Source organism: Leopardus geoffroyi, chromosome E1 (assembly GCF_018350155.1).
Source record: "Leopardus geoffroyi isolate Oge1 chromosome E1, O.geoffroyi_Oge1_pat1.0, whole genome shotgun sequence".
NCBI classification, from domain to species: Eukaryota; Metazoa; Chordata; class Mammalia; order Carnivora; family Felidae; genus Leopardus; species Leopardus geoffroyi.
Window position 1 is genome coordinate 45,440,127 of NC_059330.1, and position 13,866 is coordinate 45,453,992.

The 13,866-nt window shown below is 47.3% G+C and overlaps 1 protein-coding gene and 1 pseudogene across 16 annotated transcripts in view; both read right to left on the reverse strand.

The window, feature by feature from the left end:
• Nucleotides 1–13,866, reverse strand: part of MARCHF10 (membrane associated ring-CH-type finger 10) — an 84,371-nt gene that overhangs the window by 24,146 nt on the left and 46,359 nt on the right. For 13 of the 16 annotated variants that reach the window (XR_006715104.1, XR_006715103.1, XM_045489383.1 and 10 more), the window contains 2 exons: nt 8,871–9,023; nt 1,249–2,668 (listed from right to left, as the gene is read on the reverse strand). Coding sequence is in view for 14 of the 16 variants with exons in the window: in XM_045489383.1 (XP_045345339.1) it covers nt 1,249–2,668; nt 8,871–9,023 (1,573 nt within the window). In the remaining 2 variants the exon portion in view is untranslated. The remainder of the gene's footprint in view (nt 1–1,248; nt 2,669–8,870; nt 9,024–13,866) is intronic. The other 3 variants (XM_045489379.1, XM_045489381.1, XM_045489386.1) reach the window with 2 other exon arrangements.
• Nucleotides 6,362–6,990, reverse strand: LOC123603905 (annotated as a pseudogene).

The window sequence follows — 13,866 nt, forward strand, 5'->3', positions numbered from 1 at the left end:
TCGGTCTGCTGGTAGCTCGTATAATAGGGAAAGGAAAATTCGGGTGCCTGGGTGGCTTAGTCGGTTAAGTGTCCAACTTTGGCTCAGGTCATGATCTCGTGGTTTGTTGAGTTCGAGCCCCCCGTTGGGCTCTGTGCTGACGGCTCAGAGCCTGGATTCTGTGTCTCCTTCTCTCTCAGCCCCTCCCCTGCTCATGCTCTGTCTCTCTCTGTCTCTCAAAAATAAATAAATAAATATTAAAAAAATAAATAAATATGGAAAGGAAAAGGTACTGCTAATAGGAGAGTGACTTAACTCCTGCAGTTGGATAACAGACCTCAAGGAGTAGTAGGTGTGTGTCCTGTGTCCTCTCTTACCCTCTGCATTCTAATTCATTGCCTTAGAATTTCCCCACTTACAATGAATATCAATAGATAACTAATGGCTGAAATGAGCCACATTAACGTACACAAAGGCGGCTTGCATTCACAGAATGCGTTTCCTGATCAGTAAGCCAACATCAGGGTGTGGCAACACCTACGTAAAGGAAACAGAATCCTGACACGGTGTCTAATGATGGCTTTAAAAAGTATCAAATTTCATATATTGTGGATGTTGTGAAATATCCCCACATCATCTTACAAGACAGGGAAGATCAAAGGAAAGGGCAATCCAGAAAAAAGACCTGTTTCTCTCTCATGCGTGAGAAAGAACACATAAAATGGAAGCTGTGGTTACCCCAGCGTAGCCCTTCGGAGAACCGAGGTAACCATGGTAACGGTTTGGGACAGGCCTTTTGGTTGGAAAGATTCAAATTCTAGAACTGTTGGTTGGATTTGCACAAAGTCCCATGAGGGAGAGCTGGTGAACTTCAAGTGTGGAGTGGCTCACTCTCTGGGGAGATAGCAACCTTTTCGTAAAAGATCCTGGTTCCTAATTGCCCATGAGAAGAGCTAGCCCTATGTAGCAGTCAAAAATCCCTTATGTCTAGCAAACTTGCCTTCCTTAAAGTTATGGTATTTAGGGAAAAAAAACATTTGGGGAATACTGGAGAGATTGAGCTGGAACACCAAAATTTTCCTCATAGATACACACATTTTAAGAGCAACAAAATAGATAATGTTGTCGATAAAAGCAATCATTAAAATGTCAAGGAAGGGCCTACTTAGGATTTAAAATTCCCATGATGCTCTAATGAAGGCAGTGCTTATTTCTACCTGGAAAAATGGAATAAAAAAGTATATACATATCATTATGAAAATTCCTCACCTTTCTTGCAGTTTCTTGAGTTTCTCAGAGTCTGCCTTTATCTTATTGGCTTCCTTTTCATCTGTGAAAGCAGAGGCTGCCATTCTGTTCCCGTTATCACTTTGATTTGGAAAATTAGAGACCACGAAGAAAGTAAAAGGCATATTTTCTTGCAGGGACCCAGGCACGTGCACATGGCCTTGTAAGTTCATTCTTGATGGTGAGGAGCTAGAAGACTCCCCCAAGGACAAGTTGCTTTGAGGATTTAGTAAGAGCTCTTCCGTATATTCCAGAGCCCCCTGGGATGGGTTCGTTAAAGGAATATCTTCTGCTCCCCTGACATCAAATTCATGTGCACTATTTACTGGAAAATAACCGTGGTTCTCAGCACTGGTGAGTGGATTCCTATTTCTAATAGGGGACAATGGTCGGCGAACATTAAACCTTGAATTTCCCTCTGAGTCTGAACTGTGAATAAATGTAGGCGACATCGACAAGTCTACTGGAATATCATCTCTCATGGCAGAATGCATTAATGATCCAGGAGTGTTATAAGATAAACTCACCGGTGATCTTGGAGCTGTTGGTCTACCAGAAAGAAAACAGTCAAGAGAATTACTAGAACTGCTTAAGTAGGCATGCCAATCTCTTTCATAATCACGGATACCAGGCCTGTCTTCCGTGGAGGTACAGTCTCTAAATCCATTTTCAACACTGAGGTCATCATCTAGACTAGCTGTGGATTTGGTGTCCCATGAAGGAAAGGTGCTTTTCTCATGTTCACTGTCACCACTGTCATTCTCGTTAGGAGACCCTCCACCAGGTGACTTGAGGTCTTGAGACACCCTTGCCCCCACAGGAAGCTGCTCTGTCACTGGTTCCATTGCATTGCTCATTCTTAATGAGCCACGACTGGACTCAGTTCTTCTTACCGAATTTGCTCTGCAATTTTCAGGACTTTCTTCAAAATTTTTACTTTTGGCCTGAGTGGCTGACGTCCCAAGAAATCGACTTCTCTTATGACTGGGAGGAGAACGAGGCCGGTGCATACCAACCAACAAAAGTTCTTCCTCTATGAGGGTCTCCTCCTCAGTGTCATCATTTTCTCCTCCAGGGTTTAATGATAAAATGGAACAAAAATCTTCATCTCTGAACCTAAATGGTGCCCTTCTTGACCCTCCCATGGTGGTGGTTAGGAGTGGTGGCCCCAAGGACTCACTCGACACTTGAGGGCTGTTTGTTCCTAGGAAGGCCTGAGATAGGCCTGAATGTGGCTCATTCTGAGGAAGAACACTTGAGTCTCCTTTTTTGGCTCTCTCAGAGGTATTCTCAGTCATAGTCATTAGCTGTGAAGATGGGACTAAGTGTCTTCTCTCTCGAGTTGGCCTCTTCAGCTTGGTGCCACTGGCCCACACTGGGCCCTCTTGTTGAACTATTGGATCTGCATGGAGAAAAGACAAGTTTATCATTCTTCCATAGGTGCTCATGGATGAAAGAGCTCGAACACTAAGGGTGAGAGTCCCTCAAGGAAACAAGCAAGCCTAGAGAAGGAAATCTGCATGGTTAAAACGGCTGGAGGTACAGAAGCAGGACAGTAGAGGTAGCTTCATTTTATGCTTCTGGAGTCTCCTTTGTACATTTTGTGGAGCTCGGGCTGGTTCTGGGGCAACAGACCCTGAGGATACAGGTCTTGTTTTTGTGGAAGCTTTGGGAAGACTGTCCAGCCCAGGTCAGTCAGGGCCGATTATGGGGAAATCTCTCAAATGCTGGTTTTCGTAACAGTGTTTGTGGATAAGGAAAACCAGCACTCCAGGAATGGCTTCTACAAAAACCACCAGTGCCTTTTCATCTGGATTCATTCAACACGCATTTATGGCACTCCTGCACCACACACAGCTTTAAAAAATCTTAAGAAAATATAATCTACCTGGGCAGATTGGGAGGAAGGCTCTAGAAGCTGGTGTCCAGATACCCTGATGACTTGGGTTACATTTAGTGCTTAGTGCAATAAAAATTATAACTCTCTCATGACATCATTACCTTCTCTTTGTCACTAGCTCCCAGTCGATTTGTAACCTCGAGTAATAATAGAATTCCTCCCCCGCCCTCTGATTCTAAATTATGAAGAGATGTATGGAGAAGAGGAGGCAAAGTGCCCAAATGGGTAGCAATTTCTAGTGGTGAAGTCACTTGGTCAAAACTTGCCTTATAAAAATAACGACTAAGCACACCTTACTGCGGGCTTATACTGAATGGGCCAGGCACCATACTAACTTTATTACATACACACATTTTGCCTCAGAATCCTAGGAAATAGGTGCCACAATGACACCACTTTATGATTGAGGGCACCAAGGCTTAGGTCACAAAACTTACCCAAGGTCACATTTCTAGGAAGTCAGGGTGTGATCATTCAAACTCAAGCCCGCCTGACACTATGGTTTGTGTTCTTAACCCCGACCCTGTGTCCCCCTTAAGAAAATGGCTGGACTTCCAATTTCCTTGTGAAAATGAGTATCCCTTTAATTCATTGTGATGTGCATGTACTGTTCAGGATTTTTTTTTTTTTTTAACCCTCTCAGTGCAGATAGGACACTGAAAGTATTTACTTCTCTGATCCTACTTCTCTTGGTTTCCTCCTGGCATCAGCCTCCTCCTGGCCCTACCCCCTACCTCCCCTGTGCTATCCTGCAGGATCTGGTCCTTATCATTTACTTTCCAGAGCCGTTTGCCCCCTAGAGTGGACAGGACTCCACGGGTTTGGAAAGGCCTGTGTGGTAATAGCTCAGGCAAGTGAAATGCAAATCCGCAGAGCCTCCGTCCCAGCCAAGGGCCAAGTCAATACTGACTCACTTTAATTGAGGGCCTCCTGGGAGCACCAGCTTCTAAAGTCCTAATACTCTCTAAGCCTCTTTTATTGTTAACTGCATGGGACACTCAGCGACGCAGTGTGAATTTTTACTCATCAGCTCTTCCAGAAATCAGTTAAGCTCTCCCAATCAGGCCCCTCGCGGGTTTTATAAACCCCAATAAGAGATATATCAGCAATTCCAGGAAGCTCTGAGCATCTGGCTGTATGTGTATTAGGAGTAGAGCTGGTATGCCCACTCAGATCCCGTTTGGGGGGACAAATTCTTCTAAGTGACCAACTGAATTCTCTTGATCTTTTTTTTTTTTTTTTTTTTTTTTTGAGAAAAAAAAAAAAAGTGATATAGAAGATTCAGAAATGCAGTCTCCGGTCGATTGCTTTTCATTTTGAATCCGATGAAGTACCGTGGAGATTAGCAAACAAGTTGCTGGAACCTGAATCTTCTGGTCTGTCCCTGAACACACAGCTGTCCCTCTGCCCTGAGCCAATTCAGTCTGGGCTTCAGGAGACACCTGAGCAAAATGATCGGCCAGGACAACTTTTGCAAATCAGAACTGGACACTCAACAGGAACCACAAGCTTATTTCAAGGAAGCCAGAGAGCTGTCGCCCAGCAACACTGGCTTCTGAATGCTGCAAGGCAGCTCCTGTGTATCCCAAAACACCCCCAGGGAATGCGTCTTCACTCTCCTTGTCACCACCACTGCCTTCCTCTTTAAAGGTTCAATCAGCGTTTCCTTGGTGTGTTTCCCCTAAAGGTGGCAGACTGTGCCATTCTATATTTCCACTATTTTAACCCTATTTCTTGCGTCTATCAGATAGGGAGCAGACTTCATAGTGCGCGGGCTGGGAATAAACACCCCATTTGGTATGCCAGGATGCGCTATTCATAGACCAGGCCCTACAGATTCTGCCGAACGCCTCTTGGGCCCTGTGTGGACTCCAGCTCAGAAGGGAGGGGCTCCCATTTCCAGAAGTTCAACCAGGTGCCACTGAATGTTCCAGGTGCAACAAGATGAAACCAGAAAAAGCATCCATCCTCTCTGTCTTTGGTCTAGATCTCTTCGTGTGCTTGACCAACCAGTCCTAATGTAGGAACCATATACTGTTACCTGTTTTCCTCTGATTATACAAGCAGTTGATGTTCATTTGGAGAAAATTTGGAACTTTCAGAAGAGGATGAAGAAGAAATAAAAATCCCCATAATCTAAGACTCAGACTGCCCTTGTTCCTGTTCTGGAATTCAGGGGTGGGTTGCAAACCCAAGACCCCTGGGCCATTTTCATCCTGCAGTAGTGGTTTGGCTCGGCCTCTGAACACTGAGTTAACTGCCTTTAGGTGGAGCCTGTACGTTCTGGTTTACCTCAGTCCCCACAGCCTCGGTGACGTGTTTCTCCTGCCATTTCCATGGGTTCCCTGAAGTCATTTGAATTTATAAGTCAGCGCTCTTACCTAGAAATACTTTTTTTCAAAAAAGTCAATACTGGAATATTCGGGTACATAAAACTTTATGTCCTGCTTTCTTTCCCTAATTTTTTTATTGTGAGCATTATCTCCTGCCATAAGTTCAATTATTCTTCAAGAGCATGATATTAAGGACAGGTTAAGATATACAGGGGCGCCTGGGTGGCTCAGTTGGTTAAGCGTCCGACTTCGGCTCAGGTCATGATCTCACAGTCTGTGAGTCTGAGCCCCGCATCGGGCTCTGTGCTGACAGTTCAGCCTGGAGCCTGCTTCCGATTCTGTGTCTCCCTCTCTCTCTGCCCCTCCCCTGCTCATGCTCTGTCTCTCTCTGTCTCAAAAATAAATAAAAACATTAAAAAAAAGATACATCATATAAATGTATCATAATTTGTTTCACTCTTCTCCTATTCTTGGGTATATAAGTGGTTTCACGGTTTTTGCTATTACAGATTACACCATGATAAATGTCCTTGCTCGTACGTCTTTGACTACGTGTCTTCTTAGAGCAGATTCGCGGGCATGGGATTGCTAGGTCAAAAGGTATGACCCTTCTAAAGACTTTTCACACATGTTGCCAAATTCCAGTTTGTAACCAAATTACCCTACAGGTACGAAATGAAAGCATCTCTTATAGCTGTGTCACCAGCAACTCCTGCCAAGGGCTTGGCATGACATTGGCACAACAGTGCGCAGGAAATGTTATTCGTTTCACTATCAGTATTGGGTATTATTGTTACCCAGTATTGGGTAACAATATTGTTATCGGTATTGGGTGTTATTGTTTTTTTTTTTTTTTTTTTCCTTCTGTTTTTACTTTTATTTGCATGTATTTCATGCAGAATTTACTCCCGGGCCATAAGTTTTTGTTTCTTCAGTTTCTTCTGGGATATCTTTTTCTTCTGTGCAACCTCCTCTTCTGGTTTAGGAACAATCTGCTCTTTTTCAGTAAGGATCATCTCAATGTGGCAGGGAGAGCTCATGTACGGGTTAATCCGACCATGAGCCCTGTAAGTTCTACGCCGCATTTTGGGGGCTTTGTTCACCTGGATGTGCTCAATGACCAGAGAATCTACATCTAAACCCTTAAGTTCAGCATGACTCTCTGCATTTTTAAGCAGGTGCAGTAAAAATTCGGCACTCTTTTTGGGCCACCGACCCTGTGTCTAGCCTCACTGTTTGGCCTGGGCACACCTACCAACTCCACCATTGTAGCGTCGGAATGGCACACATTGCTTCTGCAAAGTGACATCTTTCAGATACTTGGTGGCTTTTCGGATATGCATACCCTTGATGGCCTGGGCAGTTTCCCGTGTGTTCTTAAAGTGAACACGAAGATTTGAACCTCTTGATTTGCATGATTTTGTCGGGTTTTCCGGGTCAAGTGAATAGCGAACCATTTTCAGAGATCACCTCAGGCCGCTTACGGGAAGAGCTTGGGTGTTATTGTTAAAACCTTAGCCAATTTCATGGGCCAAATCGATCTTGTGCAAATTTACATTTATTACTTAGTGAGGTTCAACTTGTTGTTTTCTTCCACATGTTTATTAGCTGCCTGCATTTCTTCTGTGAAATTGTCTGCTACGCCTCTTCCCATTTTCCTATCAGGTACTCGTGGGTTTTCTTATTGATTTGTAAGAGCTTTCTATATATTACCTCTCTGTCACATTGGCTTCGAATTTCTCACGGATGCGATTCAAACATCTGGCTCCTACTCCAATTTATACAAACCACTTGAGAATGTGAGAGAAAGAATGAAAGAGAGACTAGTGAGGAAAAAAATTGGGGGAAGACAAGGAGGCCTTATCCTTATATAATAGAAAGCTGAATATATACTAGGAAATTGGGATAAATTCTCAGTGAATCTCAGGATGACAGAAGATGTCCTCCAGGTACAGGTGGAGGACTGTATGAGCCTCCTGGGATGTTTCATGCATGGGGAACCTGACCTTTCATATAATATTCAAGGGTTTACTAGGACCATTGGCGAGGTGCAGGAGAGAAACTAACAGTAATTTGGAGCCTACTATAGCTAGGTGCTGGTCGGTGTATTACTTCCTTTAGTTGTTACAGCAATACAGTGAGGTAGATTATATTATCTTTTATTTTTTTAAGTTTATTTATTTTTATTATTTTTGAGAGAGTGTGAGCTAGCAGGGGAGGGGTGGAGAGAGGAGAATTCTGAGCAGGCTCTGAGCTGCCAGAACACGGAGCCCAACGCTGTGAGATCCCATGAACTGTGAGGTCATGACCTGAGCCAAAGTCAAGAGTCGGACACCTAACCTACTGAGCCACCCAGGTGCCCCTCGTTAGCATTATTTTAGGACAAGGGAACTGTAACCCAGAGGGGCTACTTGACCATCCCAGGCTCCAAGGCAGGGAGGAAGAAGACCTAAAATTAGAAGGGAGGTCTGCCCTTCTCAATAGGAGGTGTTACATCACTGGGGGCCTGTGACATATGGTTGCTGCAGGTTCACATATGCTCTAATTGCCCCAAATTCCAAGCCATCCAAACCATTACCCTGTTTGATATTTATAGGTGTCCACTGAACTATATATCACATTTTAAAATAAAGCCTACTGTGTTCATCGGGTGGTGAGGAAGTGTGATGCTCAGTGGTTTCTCCAAGGGGAAGACTAGGTCCCTGGCGAGGTTGGCTGTCCAGTGTCACTTTCTTTGAGTCCCACGGAGACTCTTCGGGTCCTATTCCTTCTGCCATCACAGGGGAGGGTGGTGTGGTCAGTGGAGCAACATGGTCTGGGCCTTTGGATGAATGCTCAGGACGGAAAGAGGACGTATCCACCAGACCAGGGTTTTGAAGGAAAGTGTATATTTGCTTTGATGTTATTTCTTACACACTGAGATCTCAACACTCTGGATGGTGAGGCGAGAAGATCCCTGCGGGAGGTGAGCAGTCTGCCACCCACAGACCCCCCTCCCCGCCTCTTGGGCCAGGTGAGACAGCCCCAGAACTGCAGACTGCTTCTCCACCCCTTGTCCCCCACCACCCAGATGCCCTCTCCAGAAGCCGAATGGCTGGCCCCCACTCAAAACCATGCACAGTCATGCTTATGGAATAAATGGGAGAAAAAATAAAAACAAACTCCCCTGCCCTACCTTTTCCGGCCAGCCTCTCTCCGAGAAGGAAACTAGATCCAATAGTTTGCTTTCAAATCCTTTTAAGCATTTCATTTTAAGGTACACTGTCCTCCACATAAAAGCCCAAGTGTCTGAAAACCATATGGAATTCACCAGGTAACCACACAAGTCCGTCCTCTCTGAGGACCAAGACGCATGGGTCCCAGGTCCTTACCTGGTCCCCTGAGGGCCGGCGACTTCACTGGCAGCTGCGATTTCTGTCTGCTCCTGTCCCCTGGCACTCTTGGGCTCTGCGTTTCTGGGCTGACTGTCAGTCTCCCCAGGTTTGGCCTCCTCTTCCTTGATAAAATTTGTGGTGCCTGGGCTGCTGAAAGGTGCAAAATCTTTTCAATAATTTTTACAGGGAAACAGCTTCTGCATAAAGAATGCTCCAAAGGCCCAGCAACGGGGAAGGCAGGTAAGGGACTGGGGCCCAGGTGGTCAGAGAAGAGCTGGATTTGAAACCTGGTTCTGTGACCTTGTAGCTGTGTGAACTTGGGCAGATCACCTCACCCCTTGCAGCCTCAGTTTCCTCCCCTATCAAATGGAAAATCATAATACCTACTTTGCAAGGTTGTTATCACTCACCATTAATGAGCACCTGTGACACCTGCAAGCAGGGTCTATAAGGGGTGTGCCCTTCTGCTAAGATGCTTCTAGCTTCTGTTCATAGATGTTCGGATGGGCATGCTGGGAACCCTGTCGAGAGCCCTCTGCCGTTGGGACATGCAAAGGCCCTCTCTCCAGCTGCTCTTCCAAGGTTGAATCACAGCCTATTTTGTACCCTCAGGTTGTTTATTAGCAGCTAAGATGGCCTTCCAGAAAAGTTCCAAGCATCTGGAATACCAGGTATACCTATTTGCTTGGCTACGTGCTGGGAGGATAAACTCACGGGAAAGACAGTAGTGGGAATGCTAACGTGGAATGAGTCCCCGATGAATTTTTTTTTTTTTTTTTTTTTTTTTTTTTTGGAAATTCACATTTTGAACTAGGTTGCTAATTGGTTTGAATAATCTCAAATGTCTTCTGCACATGTAGGAAGCGTCAGTGCCCGCGGAGTTTGGGGCAAGCGTTTCAGTATTTTCCATGCCTCTCTGCAAGTTCTTGAGTTTACAAGGCAGTTGAATTGTGAATATCTGAACTAGATCTTTCCAGGGGAATTTGCCTGGCTCATCCCCTCTTGGACAGTTCAGAAGTTTCACAAATAACCGTAGCCAGCAGGCAACACGGGTAAAGCTGGGAAGGTCCTTGAGTTGTGTGCGAGAGAGCAGCCGTTCTTGGCCTGTGGAGACAACTGGATTTATGTTCCAGAGAGTAAGTTGTGGTTTTTGTCCAGGTTCAGGAAATGAATGAAAGTTCTTCCTGGCAGCTCACGAAGCCGAGTTTAATGCGATTAGGTACGGCCCGCTTCTCCTGATGGGCCCCGGGAGGGGAAGGCACTCAGTTCTGTGTCCCCAAGACAGAGGGGACCATGTTCTACTGGGGATGTGCGGAAAGAGGGGCGCGGCTGGTGGTGGTGGCTCACGTAGGGTGAGCTGGTGGGGCCTGGAGGGGTTGCAGGTGTGACCGCAAAGGAGAGAAGGGAGTTCTCCAGAAGATGAGGATATATTCTTCAGAGGGTGTGGGGTGGTGATGAGACACAATTTCACTCACCTGGAGGAGAGTGAGAGGGGATTTATGCTCTGGGAGCCAGGACGGAGGGGGGACTGAGGCACTTTCTCGGCACCCAGATTGCTTTCCTGCAACCCACGGGTTTCTCCCTGGTCATCTAGGACCTCATCCCTCCAGCTCTTAGCAGTCAAAGACTGCCTCCTACCTCTCCCCTGATGGCCAGGGCGGGAGGCAATGGGATTCCTACTGAAGAAGCGGCAGCTGGAGGGCCGAGGGAGGGGCAGTCTTGGGATTCAGGCCCAAAGGTCCTGGTCACAAGGATTGCACGTTGATTCCTAGTGGGAATCCCGTTAGAATCTTTGCATTTCCTTCAGAGCCCAGGGCAGCAGAACCTCACACTGCCCACTGCCCCATGCCCTCGCCCCCCTCCACACCCTCCCAGGGTGCAGGGGTGAGGTCCTCCTCCCCAGGCGCCTTTCTGCCCCAGCCTGCCCCAGCCGGCAGGTCCTTCGAGGCCTATTTCCACTTTTATGCCCACCCACGCGGCCCTGACTCTGCTTTGGCCAGAACTTTCAGGATTCCTAGGACCTTTAGCATTGAAATAGTCTAACGTCGCCCGAGGTATACATCTTTTCTCTCCTTAAGGATGAGGACCCTGTCTTAGCCTGCGTGTGGCCTGGTCTCCTTCAGGACAAAGAGTAATTGCTTAGTGTGATGTGCGAAGGTGCGTTCGGCTACCCGGCTACCACGGGGGAGTCCAAAAGTAGAACAAACTTTTTCTTGTGCTAACCATCCAAGATGACTTAAGGTGATTTTGTCTCGTTCCAAAAAAAGCGCGCTTTCTTCGAAGCATCAGCTCTTTTAAATGATTTCCAGAAATGAGCCTGTCTGTCTCTAACCGAGGGTTTCAGCAGACGAAAGTAATAAAGCTGAGAACCCGGAGATGGTTTTACGAGGTCTGGCAAGCGAAGCTGGCAGGGTGGGCAGGAGCCCCTGACTTTGGGCAGGTTGGACCTCAGGCTCGGCATCTCTGAAACGGGAATATTCCTATCTTGCCGAGTTACTGCGACGTTTCGCAATAATGTACGTAAATGGCCTCAGAGTCCGGTGCTTCTCGGCCGCTCTCAACGGTTGTTGCAGCATATGTGCCACAAACGGTTTACTGCTACTACTAATTGGGGATCTGAAGTCGCTCCCCGGAGAGAATTGCACTGGCCCAGAACGTGTTCTGCAGGTTTCATCCCTTGAGAATAACCTACTCGATAACCTTCGTTTCTGTGCTGTTCTTGCCAAGTCGTCCTCCCTCAATCCTTCATAAAATCCAAAAGGCAAATAGCAACTCCCTATTATAATCTGTTCGACAAACACCCGTGTGCCTTTGCTATGTAATAATTTGAGGGTTCGCAAAGATGAGTAAGACAGTTCGGTCATGACCTTAAAGACTGTAATCCAATTTGGTGGTACTGCTGACTTCTTCCTTGTGATTACCCTCTCCGAGTCTATGGAAGGCAAACTCTTACAAAATATCCCTTTTCACCACCTGCCGTTGCAGGCACAGATGAGGTGACCTGGGCCGCACAGCTTCTATGCACCCTGTTTCCGGGTCCTACTCACCTTCCCCGTACCCAAATCAAACCAAACTTCAGACCTCTGGGGCCTTTCTAGCATGGTTCTCCCCGTGGCATGGTACAGACCTTAACCTACAGAGAGACCCAAGTTAGAGTCACACTGGAAGAGGAAATAGAGCTTCCTCTTCAGGTCGGAGGACAGACCCGTTGCCTTGGAGAGAAGGCATTTGTGCTCAGCAGTCCCATTGCTGCCACTCAACACCCTGAAGTTTGTTAGCGAGTTTGGGGAAGACTGGTTTGCTTTGCACTGGACCCTCTTCTAGTGTCTGAGCGAGGCGATGCCTCCAGGGGCAAAGAAACCAAATGGCTGTTTCGATACAAGGTGCCTGTCCTAGTTCTCTTGCCGATGCTGGGATGCTGTAATTGTTGATTGAATAGTTCTTAATTTGACTAGGGGGGAAAAAAGGTAGTAATCTCCTATTTACCCAAGGCCCTGATGACTGAGAACCAAATCCACTTAATCGTGCATGTTAATCCCATGTGCCTCAGCATTGCTCAGTTCTTTACATGCTTGCCAGACACAGACACGGTTCTTGATAGACCAGGTCGAAGAGAGAGAAAAATACAACTCCTAAGCCTTTACTCCCTCCCCCTGTCTTGACAAGGAGGTGCCAAGATTCTGTCTAAGAGATGCCTTCTTAAAAAAAATGTCTTGCTTCCTTTACTCTCTCAACATAAATAAATAAACTTAAAAAAAAAAAAAAAGTCTTGCTTCCTTTAGATCGTGGGAAGAATTACAGCTTAGTCGCAAGGGCCGGTGTTGCCCTGGAGTAGTAGGCAGCTTTCTGTACAGTCACAAATAACAGGCCGCGTCGATTTGCCTATTTGGGTGTGCTGGAAATGTGTGCTGTCTCACATACCCAGAGGAGATCTTAATTAAAGCTTAATTATGTACCATAAATATGTTTTATTTTGGAGCCCAGGAGGTGGGATTTTTTGATTTTGGGAAATGTGGTGCCTAATAAGTAGGCAGGAAAGGGAATGTAAACAGTGAGTGAGCCCTTTAATTTGTCCCCTTTCGGCACGGTTCTGCGTGGCTTCTCAGTCCCAGCGTGTGCCTTGGGAAGGGCCTGCCCAACCCCCCCTCCCGCGCCGCCCTCTCGGGGCTGCCATCGGACACAGGAGGGCCTGCTCTGTTTCTGGGCGTCATGTTCCAGAGTGTGCCAGCCACGGGAGCGAAGAAATCAGATGAGTCTCGAGAGAGGACGGGATTTTATTGGTCGCTCACGCCTTAGTGCTACGAGGAGGTCGAGTCAAGTGGCAGCTGTCTGGTCTTCCTGCTCCCCTGCACACCTCACCGCCTGGGTGTTGCTCGTGACCTTGCCCTCCGGACCCCCACCTCTCCACCTGCCTTCCGGAAGCCCGAAGTTCCCCTCTCCCTGACTCCTCTGTGCTGTGTGCCTGGCCGAGGGCGACTTACCACACGAGGTAAATCTTACTGGGCCTCCTGGGGCCCGGCAGACACAGAACAGGGGTCTCCGCTGGGGTCGGGCAGGACACGGGGAAGTAACACAGGGTGGCCGGGGACTGGGGCCCGGGGCCCGGGGACAAGGAAGAGGGGTTGGTGAAGGAGGGAGGGGGGGCAGGAGGGAGCTGGGGGAAGCGGTCCTGGGCCACCGGGGAGGCTGGCGGCAGGAGCGGCAGGAGGAGGCAGCAGGAATGGGTATTGGGCTGCGGGAAGGGGGAGAAAGCGAAGACGGAGCAGTAAGGGGAATATTCAACACAGAACAGGGGGTGCTCGCTGCTGTCACCTGCACAAAAGAAAAAGAGCAATCAGGAAGCAGCACTCACGGTGGGAAAGCCTGTGAATGAATCAGAACACAAAGAGGGTTCTTCGGGCTGGCCTGTCCAGGTGTCAGAGGGGTGGCCGATGGGATCTCTAAGTCACCCGAGAGTTAACTGAGGGACATGGCCTCATCATCACACCCTCTT